The sequence below is a fragment of the Chiroxiphia lanceolata genome, chromosome Z (genome assembly GCF_009829145.1).
Source record: "Chiroxiphia lanceolata isolate bChiLan1 chromosome Z, bChiLan1.pri, whole genome shotgun sequence".
NCBI classification, from domain to species: domain Eukaryota; kingdom Metazoa; phylum Chordata; class Aves; order Passeriformes; family Pipridae; genus Chiroxiphia; species Chiroxiphia lanceolata.
Window position 1 is genome coordinate 16690 of NC_045671.1, and position 17447 is coordinate 34136.

Consider the following 17447-nt stretch of genomic DNA (forward strand, 5'->3'; position numbering starts at 1 on the left):
TGGGGGGGGGAAAGTCTGCACATGGAGTCGATCCATCCCACTCCTTGGAATTCCCTCCTCCCTCCCCTCCCCCTCCCAGCCCCTGGAATCGCTACACAAAGAGGGAACGCGGAATCAGCCACTCGGAGGATGGGATGTTTTGCCGATGGAGAAACATTGGAAGGCACAGTGGTAACATTGTAGCATCCTAACCTTGCACCTCGGAAAATCCCGGAAAAAAACAGGGCCCAAATCCGGCTTTTTTTTGTTTGTTTTTTTGTTTGCATTTTTAAATTTCCCACCCCCACCCACTGCCCCCAAAAATCCCAGGAAATTTGTTACGGATGAGAAGCAATGGCGGGGCCAGTGGTTCCACCCGCTTGGCGTGGAGTCGGCACTCCGGGCTCCAGAAAAACAGGGGAAAAACCCAAAAATAACAATAATTAAAAAAAAAAACAAGGAAAAGAAGGGGGAGAAGTCCCCCTCTGAAAAATTCCATATTTACAGGAAAAGCTCTCTTTTTGTCTTTTTTTTTCTTAAAAAAGTTAATCCTATTCTCCTTTTTTTTTTGTCATTTTGTCGTGGTTTTTTCCTTTTTTTTCCCTTTTTTTTTTACAGGAGCCAAAATAAAAAAGTCGGAACTGAAGGAACAAAACCTTACCCATCATCTCCACTAAATTCTCATATAGATTTATATATATATTTATATATATATATATTGTCATAGGTCTATAAGATCCATCTGTTTCTCCTACCCTAAGGAATGGCTAAAATTCTCAGGTTCTATTTTTTTTTCCGTTTCGTTTCATCGGGACGTTTTTGCTGGTTTCAGGAATATTTTGGGAATATCTCATTCCGGCGGATAAAGAGCAGAAACACCAACCCCCAAAACAAAAAAACTTCATTTTCCGTCGTTTTCCCTCATTTTTTGTCTCGTTTTTCCCCTCTTCAGAAGTACACTTTTTATCATTATTGCAAGTTTACCTTTTTTTTTGTTTGTTTGTTTTTAAATTAAATATTTTTTTTTAAATCCTCAGGCTTTTACAAATTCTTTGTTTGGTTTGGTTTTTTTTCTTTTTTTTTTTTTATGTTTTTTTTCTCTTTTTTGTTTTTTTTTTTTTGTCCAAAAAAAAAACACCAAAAAAAACCCACCACCGAAACCCCCCCCAAAAAAACCAAAAAAAAAACCAAAAACAAAACCGAAAAAAAAAAACCTCAAACCCCAAAAACCCAAAAAAAAACCAAGGAATTTTAGGCACAAATGCATTGTCCCACAGTGTGGAAAAAGATTGCCATTCAGTCTCGGAATTCCAAGTTGGACATTCTGCTTGATATGTTCAAAGAGAGTCATCCCTCCAAAAGTTGCACTTTTTTGTTTTGTTTTTTTCTCGTTGGGTTCCGTGGGTTTTTTGTGTTTTTTTTTTCCCTCGGGAATGCTGGAATCTCTTGCGTCTGGGATTCAGAACTGCTCAGACTTGTCTTATCTTACAAAACAAAGGGGTTTCGGAAGGAGAAGTGTTTCTGTGGGATTTAAGAGAATACAGCGGATAAGGAAGTGGTCTCTCGCTTTTCCGGGCAGGAACGTGGCGACTTGGACCTGTGGGAGAAGGGAAAGGGCCCATCAGAAGGGGGAGGCGGGGGTTTGGTCCACCTTCTTCCCAGGAAACTGCCCTGGGAATCAAGGGCCCCAAAAGTCCCTTGAGAAGGGTCAGAGCATCCCAAATATCCAACCTTGATTTCAACCCTGATATCCATCCCAAATATCTGTTACTATCCATCCCTAATCCCAGCCCTATTATCCAACTCTAATTTCCAGCCCTAATATCCAACAGTAATATCCATCCCTAATTCCAGTCCTAACATCCAACCCTAATATCCACCCCTGATATCCAATCCTGATCTCCAACCCTGATCTCCAACCCCAATATCCAAACTCAGTATCCATCCCTAAAATCCAAACCCGACATCCAACAGCAATATCCATACCTAAATCCAGCCCTAATATCCAACCCAAATATCCATTACTATCCATCCCTAATTTCCAACCCTAATATTCAATCCTAATATGCATCCCTAATATCCAATCCTTATATCCAACCCTGCTATACATCCCTAATATCCAAGCCCAGTATCCATTCAAAATATCCAACCTTGCCATCCAGTCCTAACATCCAACCCAAATATCCAACATTAATATCCATACCTAATATCCATCCAGTCCTAATATCCAACCCTAATTTCCAGCCCTGATATCCAACATTAATATCCATCCCTAATATCCAACCTAAATACCCATCCTTAATATCCATCCGTAATATCCAACCTAAATACCTATCCCTAATATCCATCCCTAATAGCCAATCCTATTATCCAACTCCAATATCCAACAGTACTATCCATCCCTAATTTCCAACCCTAATATCCAGCCCTGATATCCAACTCCAATATCCATTCCTAATATCCATTCCCAACATCCAACAGTAATCCATCCCCCATATCCAACTCACCCTCTCCTGACCCACTTCCCACCATTCCCTCGGGTGCCCAGACCCATGGGAACATCCTGGAGCTGCACCAGGGCAGGGTCAGGTTGGAATTTAGGGAAAAGATCTTCATCCAGAGGGTTGCTGGGCACTGGAATCCCCACTCCCAGGGAATCCAGGAGCATTTGGACACGGTGGGATTTTGAGGTTGTCCAGGGGCCAGGAGTTGGACTGGATGATCCTTGTGGTCACCTCCAACTCAGGACATTTATTTCCATGATTCCATGATCCCTCCCCACAAGGAACACGTGGGAATGGTCCATCTCGGAAGTGACTGATCCCAATCCTACCTTTTTACATCTGTCCCATGTGATTGGAGGCATCTCCCATCCCGGGGTGGGGCCCTGCCAGGGACAGCGGGGGCGGATCCGAGGAGACCTTCTCTTCTTCCCTTCTTTTCAGGCACGCAGCCTTTGGATTCAGATTCCGTTCTGTGAGGGAAAGGAGACATCCAACATCCCCATTTTCAGATCATGGAACTCCAACATCCCTATTTTCACCTCACGGAACTCCAACATCCTTATTTTCCCATCATGGAACTCCAACATCCCTATTTCCACCTCAGGAAGCTCAAACATCCCTATTGTTTCATCATGGCACTCAACCACCCCTATTCTCAGTCCCTTGAGTTTGGAAAAGCCCCCTGAGACCACGGAGTCCCACCACTCCCAAAGTTCTCCACCGACAGTGTTCCACCCCTGTGTTCCCGGGCGCCGCCCGCGGGACTGACCTCGGACCTGCTGCTCCAGGCTGAGGATGACGGCCACGGCCTGGTGGAGGATGAGGAGCTTGGTCTGGGGCTTGTCACTCTTGAGGTGGAGCTGCACCATGCGGCCCAGCTCCTTGAAGGCCTCATTGATGTCACGCACACGCAGCCGCTCCCGCGCATTATTGGCCATGCGCCGCTCCTTCTCCCGCTCCGCCTTCTGCTCCGGGGTCAGGTCCTCGTCGTCATTATTGCTGCGGGACGGAAGGCACACAGCATTTTCGAACGGCGGGCAATCGGCCAGAAGCTGCAAAGTCAAGAATTCCCGAGCCACTCGTTGTTCCAACCAAAGCTGGGCCGGGGATTTGAGGAGGAAGGGTTTGGTGTGGAGGCTTTGCAAGGTGAGAATTCTGAGCTGTTTATCCAAAGCTTTTTGTTGCAATAGGGAATTACTTAGGTTGGAAAAGGCCTCTGAGGCCATGGGGTCCAACACCAGCCCATGTCCCCAAGTGCCACATCCACACGGCTTAAAATCCCTCCAGGGAGGGGGATTCCACTCCTGCTCTGGGCAGCCTCTCCCAGGGCTTTAATCCCGAAGTTTGGGATTTGGGAGAACCCTTTGCCACTGAGGGTGGTTGGAGGTGCCAAAGGCTTCTGGGTTTAAATCGTGGAATCTTGGAACAGTTTGGGTTGGGAACGCCATGGGCAAGGACACTTTGGAACGCCATGGGCAGGGACACTTCCACTATCCCAGGTTGCTCCAAGCCCCGTCCAACCTAGCCTTGGACATGCCAGGGATTGGGCAGCCCCAGCCAATGATAAAATCCAGCTCTAAACTTCCCAAAAATCCATTCAGAATTTACTAAGGCTCCAAACCCCTCGGAATTTACAGCAATCAAGGACTGGGAATGACAATGATACTTAAAAAGCAAAGCAAATCCAACCATATTACAATATGGAAGCGTGGGACGAGGGCTAAGAGCCTAATCGATCGATTTTGGCCTAACATCATTTCTCAGTGGCCAAATTTGGGAATTGTTGGAATGGGAGGCTGTCCTGGAGCGCAGGTCCCCCAAAAGTGGCGGGTCCTGCCGGGCCAGGCGCTCCACGATTCCGCCTGTTCCGTTCACTTCATCGAAATCCACGCAGGAATTAAATGAAGCGACACTGTTTCTCCCGTTACCTAGATCTTGACCTAGTAATGGATTTGATATCCTTCTTGTCATCCTCCAGTTTCTTGTCCTCCGAAGACTTGGTGTCCTGGAGGTTCTCGTCACCCTCGTCATCGGATTTGATCTCGGAGCTGCCCGACGAGACGCTCTGGCCTTGCAGTCCTGTCGGGATTCCTGCAGGAAAATGGGGAGGGAGGGTCAGGAAGGGCACCACCCGAGTGGTGGGATGGGTTGGGTCAGAAGGGATTTTATGGATCAGCTCATTCCAAACCCCTGCCATGGGAAGGGACACCTCTCACTAGCCCAGGTTATTCCAGCCTGGCTGGTTTGGCTTGGAAGGGATTTTAGAGATCCTCTCATTCCAACCCCTCTTCCATGGGCACCTCCCACAGGTTGCTCCAAGCCCTGTCCAACCTGGCCTTGGACACTTCCAGGGATAACAGAATCATGGAATGATTTGGGATGGAAGGGATTTTAAGGATCACCTCATTCCAACACTTCTTCCATGGGCTGGAACACCTTCCACTAGCCCAGGTTGCTCCAATCTGGCCCTGAACACTTCCTGGGATCACAGAATAATGGAAAGGTTTGGGATGAAGGGATTTTATGAATCAGCTCATTCTAAACTCCTGCCATGGCAGGGACATTTCCCACTAGCCCAGGCTGCTCCAACCTGGCCAGTTTGGCTTGGAAAGGATTTAAGGATCACCTCATTCCAACCCTTCTTCCATGGGCTGGGACACCTTCCACTGGACCAGGTTGCTCCAAGCCCTGGCCTAGGTTTTATCCATCCCAGACCATGGAATGGTTTGTGTTGGAAGGGATCTTTTAAGGACCATCTCATTCCAACTCCTCTTCCATGAGCACCTTCTGCAAGACCAGGTGCTCCAAGCCCTTACCCATCCCAGCTCATTCCCAGCTCATTCCAAGAGCAACCACCACCCCCCAGCCAGCTCAGGGACCGCAGGTGGATTCCGCTCCAAGCCAACCCCCCAGTTCCCGGATCCTGGACAATCACGAGGCCGAGCTCACCGAAGAGTCCCGCCAGAGCACAACAATTCCAACAGGGATGCGGGAATGTCCACATCACCCCTGTAGGGATCCTGGGGGCGGGTTCAGGTCCGGGGACGTGGCCGACTGGACGGGAAGCTGCGTGACGGCACCTGGTTGGGCACGAGCGAGTGGCTCCCGCGGAGGCTCACCCCGTCCTCCCGGTGCGCTCCCACCTGTAGGACATGGGCAGCCCTCAGGACACCTCTGGAATTCCACCGCAGGCTCAGGAAAACCCCTGAGACTCTCAGTGCTCCTCACCCACCAAATGGGTGTAGAATTCCGCCCGGATTTGAGGAGGAAAGACTTGGTGCAGAGGTTTGCAAGGGGGGGAATTCTGAGCTGTTTATCCAAAGCTTTTCGTTGGAATAGGGAATTATTTAGGTTGGGAAAGGCCTCTACGGCCATGTCCCCAAGTGCCACATCCACACGCATTTGAAATCCCTCCAGGAATGGGAATTCCACCCCTGTCCTGGGTAGCCTCTTCCAGGGCTTCAATCCTGAAGTTTGGGATGTGGGAGAACCCTTCTCTGCCACTGAGGCTTGGAGGTGCCAAAGGCACTGGGTTTAAGTCATGGAATCCTGGAATGGTTTGGGTTGGAAGGGACTTTAAGGATCATCCCATTCCACCCCCTGCCATGGGCAGGGACACTTTGACTATCCCAGGTTGCTCCAAGCCCTGTGCAACTCGGCCTTGGATATTCCAGTGATGGGGCAGCCACAACCAATGATAAAATCCAGCTCTCAACTTCCCAAAAAGGGAAATCCCAGGAAGCCCAAGCCCCCAGATCCCTCGGGATGAGCCCCGGCCCTGGGATGCTCCTCACGGAGGGCACAGATGGTCCGTGGCCGTGACAGACACTTGGGCAGGTAAAATGTCATTCCCATTCCCAAGGTGCCTCCCGGATTCCTTCCCATCTGTCCCCTCTCCAGAACAGCTGACAATTATCTCCAGGCCCATCTGTTTAATTGGGGGCTTCACAATTCCTCCCTGGAGCCGGGAAATCCATCGGGAATCGCGAGTTGGCAGCGCGCTCAAAATGGTGGCTCAGCCTCCTGACAGCCCCCGACGTTCCCCGTGTCGCTGCATTCCCGACATCAGGAGACACATCCACAGGGATTTATTAACCACCCAATCCCAAATCCAAAGGGATACCTCCCTGCCAGCTCAGGGTTCCACCTTCCCTAAGGAAAAGGGGTGATGGAGGCAAGGAAGGAATGACCAAGAGTAATTAGCGGGGAGAGGAGGAATTGGGATCCAGGAGGAATTGGGGGGGGACAGGAAAAACTGGAATTTGGGCCTCCAGGATGAGGAGAAATTGGGGTCCAGGAGATATTGGGATCCAGGCCCTCAAACCAGGAGGAATTGGAATCTAGGTCCCCAGGACCAGGAGGACTTGGGGTCCAAGAGGAATTGGATCCAGGAGGAATTGTTGGGAACAGGAGGAATTGGGATCCAGGTCGCCAAGACCAGGAGGAATTGGGATCCAGGAGGAATGGAAATCCAGGAGGAACGGGGGTCACTGCCACTACATTCCCACCAGGAAGCTGCTCCCTCATCCCAGACTCATCTGGATTGGGTAAGGACCCAGGCCCATCCCCTTCCACCCCCAAACTTCCCAATGCTGGGACCACCACAGCAACATTCCTTGTCCTTTATCCCATGGGATAAATCCAGCAGGGAATTGAAAGGGTGCTGTGTGTTAACCCAGGGCCGAGATAGGCCCGATTCCAAAGCCAAGCCCAGCTAAACCTGGCTTAACCCCCCCAACAAATCCATCCCATCCCGCTGGATGTGTGTATTCCAAATGATTCCCTTCCCCGGCCCTTTCATGTGCCCGCCATCCATAATAGTTGCCAGATGAGTGCTGGCCAGGCTATAAATAAGATCAAAAGGGAAGGAAAGGATTTAATCAGCACCAAAAAAAACACCCGGAGAGGGGAATGAAAGCAGGGAAAAGGCAAAGTTCAGAAGCCTTTTTCCACAGGAAACTTTGGTTCCAACAGAAAACTCCCTTTTTCTCCAAAAAAAAACCCCAAACCTTTTTTGCCACAAAACTCCCTTTTTTTTCCCAACAGAAAACTCCCTTTTTTTCCTATAGAAAAATCCCTTTGTATCTACAGAAAATTCCACTGGGATGCTCCCATTCCACGGAGCAGCTCTTACTGGGCTGCTCCTGTCCCACTGGAATTCTCTTACCCTAGTTGGATTCTCCTGTCCCACCCAGTGGGATGTTCCTATTCCACTGGGATGCTCCCATTCCCATGGAGCAGCTCTCACTGGGCTGCTCCTGCCCCACTCAGATTCTCCCATTCTCATGGAGCAGCTCTTACTGGGTTGCTCCTGTCCCACTGGAATTCTCTTACCCCAGCTGGATTCTCCTGTCCCACCCAGTGGAATGTTCCTATTCCACTGGGATGCTCCCATTCCCATGGAGCAGTTCTCACTAGGTTGCTCCTGCCCCACTCGGATTCTCCCATTCTCATGGAGCAGCTCTCACTGGGATACTCCTGTCCTACTGGGATACACCCACCCCACTGGAATTCTCCTGTCCCATTGGGATGCTCCCAGTTCTCTGGAGAAACTCTTGCTGGGATCCTCCTGCCCCACCGGGATTCTCCTGTCCCACTGGGATATTCCCATTCCCATGAAGCAGTTCTTATTGGGATGCTCCTGTCCCACTGGGATTCTCCTGCCCCAGTAGGATGCTCCTGTCCCCATGGGATGTTCCTGTCCCACTTGGATGCTCCCATTCCCATGGAGCAGCTGTACTGGGATTCTCCTGCCCCACTGGGATGCTCCTGACTCACTGCCATAGGGTAGATCCCACTAGGATTCTCCTGCCATGGGGCAGCTCCCACTGGGATACTCCTGTCCCACTGGGATTCTCTCATTCCCATGAGGCAGTTTCCACTGGGATCATTCTACACCAGTCGGATCCTCCCATCCCAATGGGATACTCCTGCCCCCCTGGGCCGCTCCCATTTCCCAGAGCCACTCCCACCCCACCGGGCTGCTCCTCTCCCACCGGGACACTCCCACCAGTCCTGCGCGCGCCATGCCCGCGGCCCACCCGGCCGTGCCCGCTCACCATGATGGAGTGGCGGTTTGCCGAGAGTAGCCCCGGTGCCGTAGCCGGCGCCCAGCCCGGCCATGGCGCCGTTGTGGGCGCCCAGCAGCCCGTGCATGTCCCCGTGGGCCCCGGCCATGGGTGCCGCTCCCACCGCATGGTTCCGCAGCACGTGGATGGCGTCGTCCAGCCGCTCCAGCCGGTCCTCGATCCGGCTCTGCTGCGGGGCAGGAAAAGTGGGAATGGCATGAGGAGCCCACCCTGGGATACGGCCAGGCCTCCCTGCTCAGCCCCTTGTACTTCCACCTTATTATCCTTGGATTTGCTAGGTTTTCCTTGGATTTTTTTTCTCTTAAGGAACAGGTTTGCTTCCCTAGGGAATGCCACACCCTAGGGAAGGTTGAACCCCGGGGAGTGTTGAGCCCTAAGGAATGTTAACGAGTCCAGCTTTGATTTTCATGGGCAAAACAGGTTCAATGATTCCTCATGAACATGAATCAGGCCAGGACAGCATTCGCCCTCCAGGTCTCGACAGAGCTGGAGTGAGAGCGACGTAAAAGAAGGATTCAAAAACTGAAAATTCCAAAGGAAAATCAAAAAGAAAAGCAGGAGAAGGAAAGAAACAAGAGGTTTCACTGCCATTTTCCTCCCCGCTCAAATAATCCTAGGATCACACATGGAGAGGAGGAGGAACTACCAGGTCCAGCAGCCATGGGGGTTTAATCCCTACAGGTCAGAGCTCCCAAGGGATGGGGAACCTCAGCAGGACATTTCCCGAGTCCCCAGGGGCCAAGGAATCTCAACAGAACACTTCCCAAGTGCTGGAGAATCTGGAACCTCACCAGGACACTTCCCAAGTCTCCAGGTGCTGGAGAACCTCAACAGCACAGTCCTGAAGTTCCCAGGGGCTAAGGAACCTCAACAGGACACTTCCCGAGCGCTGGAGAACCTGGAACCTCAATAGGACACTTTCTAAGTTCTGGAGAACCTGGAACTTCACCAGGACAGTCCCCAAGTCTCCAGGTGCTGGAGAATCCAACAGGACAATCTCAAGGGCTATGGAACCTCCCCAGGACCCTGAGCTGCCAAGGGAACCAGGTAGAGCTGCTGGAGCTCCTCAGCAAAGCCCCAGCCATCCCCTGCTCTCCAGAACCTCCCCAGGAAAGCCTGGAAAACACTGGTTTCCGTCAGCACAAGGATTTCTGGACTGGGGTGGAAAACCAGCCCATCCTAATTCCTGACTCCGGCAAACTTCCCGATACTTCCAACGGAGACCATCCTTCCCTTGGTCTGTGGGGACAGGACCAGGACCATCACCTCCATCACTGCACAGAGACCCCTCACCATCACTTCCGTCACTCTGCAGGGAGAGGACCAGGACCACCATCTCCCTCACTTCAGGAGACCCCTGACCATCATCTTCCTCATTCTCCATGGAGAGAATCCTCCGTCATCTCCCTCACTCCATAGGGACCCCAGACCATCATCTCCGTCATTCCATGAGGAGAAAATCCCTCACCATCACCTCCTCATTCCATGGGGATCCCTCACTCCATGGGGAGAGGACCATGACCATCACCCCCATCACTCCAGGACCCCTGACCATCATCTCCTTCATTCATGGGGATTTCTGACCATCATCTCCCTCATTCCATGAGGATCCCTGACCATCCTCTCCCTCACCCCACAGAACTCACGGACGCACCATCCTGAGTCTACCACATCTTTTCTACTCCCATCCATCCACCCATCCATCCATCCCCCCCATCTCCCTCCTCACCCTCTTTCCTGCTCCTCACCCCCTTTCCAGCAGATCCCAACGCCCCATTTCCCTCTCGGGAGCACCTCCAACCCTCCCCGCCCCCGGCTCCACCACGCGACTTCCATAGGGATGAGACTTCCAGGGCCGCTCCGGGCGCGCGAAACCTGCGTGGGAGGAAGCGGGCGGATGGAGCACGACATCACTGAACACAAGGAATTCCCGCAGGAAGGAGGTCACCGGTTGGAACATACCAGGGAGTGTAAGGGACCTTCATAATTGGGAGATGATGCCGCTTGACCTCCATTCCTAGACCAAACAGCTGTTCCTGCTAATAAGTAAAATCGGAGTTACCGTTGGAACTCAGCGGAGCGCAACGTTCCCGACTTTTCTGGGACGCTTTTTCCGAGGCGTGGGAAGGGCCTATGCCGAGCCGGAGTTTTCCCGAGGCGCTCCTCTGCGGAAGCCTCGGCGGAACTCCTGCCGCTTGGAGCTCAAACTCGGCCATCGCTGCGCTGGGAGGAAAAGGGATTCCTGCTCTCCAGGAGTTTGCCAAGGAAATAATTCCAGCTCTTCCTTCAATCCACTTCTATTCCCTAATTTTTCTATACTGGTTTGACCCTGGGTTATCCCTATTTCCCACGGGGAAGCAGCACAGCCCAAATTATCAGGGAATCCTCCCTCGGGCTCATCCCCTTCTGTAGGGAAGGAAGGAGACACACAGTCCCTTCTAAATTTTGGGGTAATTCCAGGGAAAATAAGGGTGGGAAGTTGTTTTTTGGGGTGTGGGATCCCCCAAGCCAGCTCAGGTGGTCCCTCTGTCGCTTCCATAGGTTCATCCCGATTTACAGGATGAAGGTGGGTGTGGTGCCCTCCTGGACTGCCCTGACCTCCCTCCTTCCCAAAGGGTCTCATCCCCGTAGGAATGTCTGGGAAGTGGGACATCACCTGAGAGGATCAGGAGCTCCCCATGGAGAAGCAAGGGATGATCCCACTTTTCCCTGTCCTACAGAGACACAGTGGCCTCAGCTCTGGCTCCGGATTCCGGTGAGTTAATCGGGATCCAAGGGATCTTGGATCACACCTGGGCTCCAAGTGGGATCTCCAGGGAGGTAGGATGTTCTGCTGGGAGGAGGAGCCAGCTGGAAAAGGGTCACGCATTAAAAACTGGGAATGCCAGTCCGAGGACTATTTCCACCTCCTGATGCTCATGAGAACAACCCAGGCCTCGGGATTGGGGAAGGATGCAAATATTCCAATAACGTCCAGGATCACAAAATCATGGAATGGAACGGGGTTGGAAGGGACCTCTAAAGGTCATTCAGTCCAACCTGGGACACCTCTCACTACCCCACATTGCTCCAAGTCTTGTCCAGCTGGCCCTGGAGAAATCCAGGGATGGAGCAGCTCCTCTGGACAACCTGTGTCAGTGTTTTACCTCCCTGATCCTAAAAAACCTTCCTAAAATCCAACTGCCCAGACTTAGCTCCAAACCATCGCCCCGCCGTTCCTGGGGGATGTCCCTGAGGTGCAGGAAGCTCCACAGGGATAACCTGGGATATTTTGGGAGACACATCCACTGGGAGCTGCAACAACCTTCTCTCTGCACTGGAGGTGGGACACCAAGGCGGGACACCCCGGTCTGAGCTCAGGTAGGGATCTCTTCCCAAAAAAAACCCACCTTAGGAGGACCCGTTCCGTAAAATAGGAATCATAACAATACCTGAGAGAGAAGGGGGAGAACCAACAGGAGTTGAAGGATTTGATGAAAAGCTGTTGTTGGTGTGATCTGGAGAATAGATCTTTAAAAGATGATACACAATTAATCTAAAGCCGTCACAACCCGATCCAGACAAAAAAAAAAAGCTTGGAATTCTTATGCATTCCGTTCATTTCAATGAAAGCAGGACAGGCTGGAAAATTCCTTCCGATCCAGTCAATTAATTCCAGGAGAGTTGAAAGCCTCTCGGCTGTGCCAGTCAGCTCTTTGATGCACAGGAAAGGAGGAAGCTGGACACCGAGTCCCTCAGGAAGGGACTGTAGGGATTGGGATTTCAGGGATCGGCTCCGACACCATTTTATTGTCTCGACTGCATTTTATGAACGGTGTCATGAGAACTCAAAGGAACCCACTGTGCCCAGAAAATAATAGGGATGGTCCTGGTTAAAGGGCAGTCAGTGCCCCAGGGGATAGCGGGAACGGGGTGGGAATATCCCAGTGGGAGCTGGGAAGCGTCGCGGTCCAGTTATCCCAGAAAAACATGGGAACTGCTGCCTTTAACAGCCACCACCTGAACTGGAGAGGTGGAGCTGCCATAGAACAGAGAGAACCTCCAGGGATTTCCAAAGGAATCCTGTTGGAGGGTGGTCTGGGAGTGCAGGAGTCGTTCCTGCTGCCGGGTTCCCTCTCCCGTGGAAAAGTGGGATGGACTTGGCACACCCTCAAGCCTTCCCCTCTTCCACTCCTATCCTACCCTAAAATTCCCTCTAAAGCTTTCCCAACACCCCTTTCCCTGATTATCCCCTATTCCAGCCGGCACAGGCCTCCAGGGGCCGATCTGCTGCTCATCTCCAGCAACTCCAGCCGGAGAACTGGGACTCAAATTCCCTTCCAAGGGGTCAACATGGGAATTCCAAAGTAAATGTTTCCTTACAGAGGCGAAGTGCTTTCCCCAGGGCATCACCAGTCTGCGAACTTCCCGCTGCCCCACTTCCTCTGTGGCTGCAAGGCAAAAAATTCCATGTAAAACCAGCCAGGGGAACATCCCAAAATTCCTACTCCTGCTCCACCTTCAGGAATCATTTTTTTAATTAATTCGTTATTTAATTGCTTTTAATTAGAGAAGAGTCAACCTTTAATTTAATTCAGCCTCACTTGACTCTATTAGAGATTTTTTTTTTCCCAGTCTTATGAATGGCTTGGGTTGGAAAGGGACCACAGGGATCTATCATTCCAACCGTTAATGGGCTGGGAAAGCTTCCACGAGACCAGGTTGCTCCAACCTGGCCTTGGGACACTTCCAGGGATTGGAAAGAGCCCCAAGAAGGGAGCAGAGACCTGGGAAGTCCCTCAAAGGAGGAAAGGATGGCAGGAGGGCGGTTCCTTCAGGGCAGGAACTCAAAAACAGGGATATTCCAGCCTGGAAAGCCAAGCCAGGAGGCAGCAACGGCACCGGGAAGATCCTCCACATTGGGAAGCTCACGGCTCATCCCGTTCCATGGGCAGGGACACCTTCCACCAGCCTAACTCCAAGCCCTGGCACAATTCCAGGGACCAGGAATCCACAACCCCTGGGAGAACTTGGCCTCTGAGCCTGGTTTAGTTCCTCCTTGTTCCCAGATCCTAAAAGAACCCCACGTCCATCTGTTGCTGGTCGACCCCACCCTCCATTCCTCCAGCATTAGTGCCGCTCCACCATCCCGCACGGAATCACATGTGTAATCTGAACCATGTGTCCCCATTTCCCGTCCACTTCATCATGGAATCGCTCCCGGAGAGACCAAACAGGGGGTTCTTATTTCCTGTCTTTAACAGTTCCCGGGCTGCGCCCGTGGTGACTCCCAGCACTGCTCCCGGGACTCACCCAGGATGGAGTCGGTGCCATTGGCCGGGGGGTGCAGGACGAGGCGCTCTGTAATGGTTGGTCCCGCTCCGGTGGAACGTGGACATCGGAAGGAAGACTGGAGTTGATGTCAGGCTGAGGAGTGGGATGGGTAGCTCTGTGCCGAGAAAAACAGGGAATGCTGGGATTACAGAGGGGGTGGGACGCTGCTCGTGGTGTCCCGAGGGTGGTTGGAAGGGATTTTAGGATCATCTGGTCCCACGGGCAGGGACACCTTCCATAGCCCAGGTATTCCAACCTGGACACTCCCAGGATGGGGCAGCCACAGCTTCTCTGGGAATTCCATCCCAGCCCCTCCCCACCCTCCCAGCCAGGAATTCCTTCCCAATATCCCATCTAATCCAGTGGGAAGCCATTCCCTATGTCCTGTCCTTCCAAGTCCTCATCCCAAGTCCCTCTCCAGCTCTCCTGGAGCCCCTTTAGGCCCTGGAAGGGGTTCTGAGGTTTCCCTGGAGCCTTCTCTTCTCCAGGTGGATATTCCCAGTTCTCCCAGCCTGACTCCAGGGCAGACGGGCTCCAGCCCTTGGAGCCTCTCCGTGGCCTCCTCTGGCCTGCTCCAACACCTCCAGGTTGGAGATCCCAGCCCTGGAAGTCTCCCAGCACTAAAATGGGTGGGTTGGAAGGGATTTTAAGGATCCTCCAATCCCACCCCTTGTCGTGGGCTAGGGACACTTTCCACAGCCCAGGTTGCTCCAACCCTGGGCACTTGCAGGGCCGGAGCAGCCATGGATTCTCTGGGAAGCCCTCATCCCGTCCCACTGTCCCTTCCCCGGGATCCTCACCAAGCTGGTCGTGCGGGTGGAGGCTGCAGTAGCTGCTGGATTGGGGAATGTGGGAAGAGTTGCCCAGCATTCCCCCATAGCCAGGCTGGTTCATCCCGCTGGAGGAGCTCCAGGGGTCGCTGCTGTGGTGGCCATCTGCAAGACAGGAATCAGGGAATCATGGAGCGCTTTGGCTCGGAAGGCACATCCCACACCGTCTAATCTACGGGCAGGGACACCTCCCACCATCCCAGATTGCTCCCAGCCCATCCAGCCTGGCCTCGGACACTTCCAAGGGTAAATCTTTGATATATCATTAGAATCCTGGTAATCTCCAGCTCTGGAATTCCAGAGGAGCTTCAGAGCTCTTGGGGTGATAATAAATGAAAAGGATTAGGAAAACAGTCCTTCACGGAAAGGGTGCTCAAGCCCTGGAATAATCAGTAGTGGATTTCCATCCCTGGAAGTATCCAAAGAACACGTGGATGTGGCACGTGGGGACACGGACAGTGGTGGCCACGGATGGTAAAGCTTGATAATCTTGGAGGGCTTTTGCAACCCTAATAATTCCATGATTTTATGATGTTAATCCTTAAAAAGTGGATAATTTTGCCCTCAATGTGGCAAAAAATGAGCAGTTGAATTTTACGTGGGTCTTTCCCAACTCTGAGAATGTTATCAATTAATTTATCCCAAATTCCTTTGCATTTCCACGTAATCACGATAATCTGGAAGCAGCAAGACCTGGAAAAATTCGGGATTCAGCCTCATTTTAACCCCATAGCTCTAATTCCACGTGCAGGGAAACGGGGATATGGAGACAGGGCTTTTAGGAAAACGATCCCAAATGGCTCAGCTACGGACAAATTAAATATAAACCTGGAGAAAATAAGCTGGAAAATCCGTTCCTTCCTACCTTGCATGAAGAAGGAGCTAGGAAAAGTGCTGGCTGCTGGTTTGGAGGAGGGATAACCCGGAGAATCCCTGTTGTAGTCGGCAGTACTGGCTGAGGGAGCATAAACCTGGGGAAAAAAAAAAAGGCTCGTTTAGCCCCCAAAATCGAGTTTTCGGCGAAATCCCTTCCCAATCCCCCCGGAATGCAAAACCGGCTGACTGGAAAGTCAATTCCCAGCTTCAAAAGCAGCTCCGGGCTGACATTTCCAGCTTGGAGCGGGAATATTTGTCCAAGTCTGGGTTCTGTAAATCCAATTAGGCAGCAGATGGACATATGTTCCTCCTCGAGCCTCCCGGAGCTTAAAATAAACAGGAACTGGGAACAATGAGGAGTTCTTTTGGGATGAAAGCATGTGGCCTTTGTGCACCTTGGCACACAAACTGAAACTGCTCCAAATTCCCGGCTTTCGGCTGGACACATGTTAATTTTCCAACCACGCCGGTACTGGCAACACGGAATTATGGTGTTATCCCGGGATATGAAATTCCCAGGGATCCAGCCTGAAAGGAGTCTGAAAAAGCTGGAGCAGCACGAGACCACCAACACAGCACGGGGACACTCCAGGGGGGAAAACTCCGCCTCTCCCCAGAACGACTCGAGTCATCCCTGCAAAAAGCCGGGAGCAGGTGCCAAACACTCCTCGCTCCCGGTTTTCCCTAAGCCACCGGAGCCTGGTCACTGGAATTCTCCCTCTGAGCTCCGGAGGGAATTTGAAGGCAGATCCCCTGAGTCAGGCCGGCTGGATGCAGGGAAGGTGTTGTGCAGGGTGGGATGGATTTCCTGTCGCTCCCGCTCTCCAGATGGTCGGGAAGGCTGAATCCCTGTCATCTCCTGGATGAAAATGGATCCCTTCCTGCCTCCATTTGAAGCGGCTGCGGCTCCAGGAGTTGGCACCACGCCTGTTCCTGGCATTTGCGGAGAATAGGGAAGAGAAATCCAGGGAAGCGCAGCTGGAAGAGACGCCGGGGCTGAAGGGGCTCCTCTCCACAGAACCCCCCCAAACCAGGGAGAGCAGGGTTGAGGGGTGGGATGCGGAGGGACATCCCACTGGAGTTCCTGGAGGTGCGTCCCGGGCAGCACATCCGGAGGGTTGGGAATTTCAGTGGCAGCTCCGTGGTGGGGCCAACACCCCAAAGGAAAGGAGAAGTGGGAGTGAATCCCAGGAAAGCTGGAGACTTTGGATGGGTAAATCAAGAGGCAACACACTCTGCGTCCACCAGATCCCGGATCATGGAGCGGGAGATTCTGGCTGGGATGAGACGCCACCCAAGGCACCAGGATCGTGGGAGAGGAAGTTGCATTCCCATGCCACCATTTCTTGGGATTAAGGGTATGGATGCACTGCACAGAACACCAAATGCTGCTGCCTGCTCAGGATTTGGGAATGAGGCTCCAGGTGCTCTCCCCATCCCAGAGAGGGAGGGTCAGGGATACAGGGAAGAGGCTTTGGAAAAGCCTGACAGATGGTGGGAGGCACCACAGAATTCCAGGACAGTTAGGGGTGGAAGGGATTTTAAGGATCATCCCATTCCATGGACAGAGACACATTCCACAGACCAGGTTATTCCAACCCGGACTTGGACACTTCCAGAGATGGAAGTCTTTTGGAATCTGTGCCAGGGCCTCCCCAGCATATCCCCATCCCTGGAATTGTCCCAGGCCAGCTTGCAGCATCCTGGTGGGAGGTGTCCCTTCCCAGTAGAAGTGCTGATCCTTAAAATCCCTTCCAACCCTCAAACATTCCATGGTTCTCCATCCATCCATCCATCCCAGCCTCATTCCCAATTTGATGGCAAATCTGGATCTGGGGACACCAATATCTGTCTGG

The 17447-nt window shown here is 52.2% G+C and overlaps 1 protein-coding gene across 1 annotated transcript in view; it reads right to left on the bottom strand.

The window, feature by feature from the left end:
• Positions 1–1100: 1100 nt before the first annotated feature.
• TCF4 (transcription factor 4) overlaps positions 1101–17447 on the bottom strand; it is a 114775-nt gene continuing 98428 nt past the window's right edge. The window contains 17 exon segments of the mRNA XM_032676026.1: positions 1101–1576; positions 2813–2953; positions 3253–3482; positions 4412–4574; positions 5491–5509; positions 5511–5557; positions 5560–5626; positions 8543–8575; positions 8577–8741; positions 10535–10608; positions 12004–12092; positions 12946–13002; positions 13861–13901; positions 13903–13953; positions 13955–13978; positions 14663–14820; positions 15581–15686. Coding sequence (XP_032531917.1) covers positions 2817–2953; positions 3253–3482; positions 4412–4574; positions 5491–5509; positions 5511–5557; positions 5560–5626; positions 8543–8575; positions 8577–8741; positions 10535–10608; positions 12004–12092; positions 12946–13002; positions 13861–13901; positions 13903–13953; positions 13955–13978; positions 14663–14820; positions 15581–15686 — 1461 coding nt within the window. The 3' untranslated portion in view covers positions 1101–1576; positions 2813–2816.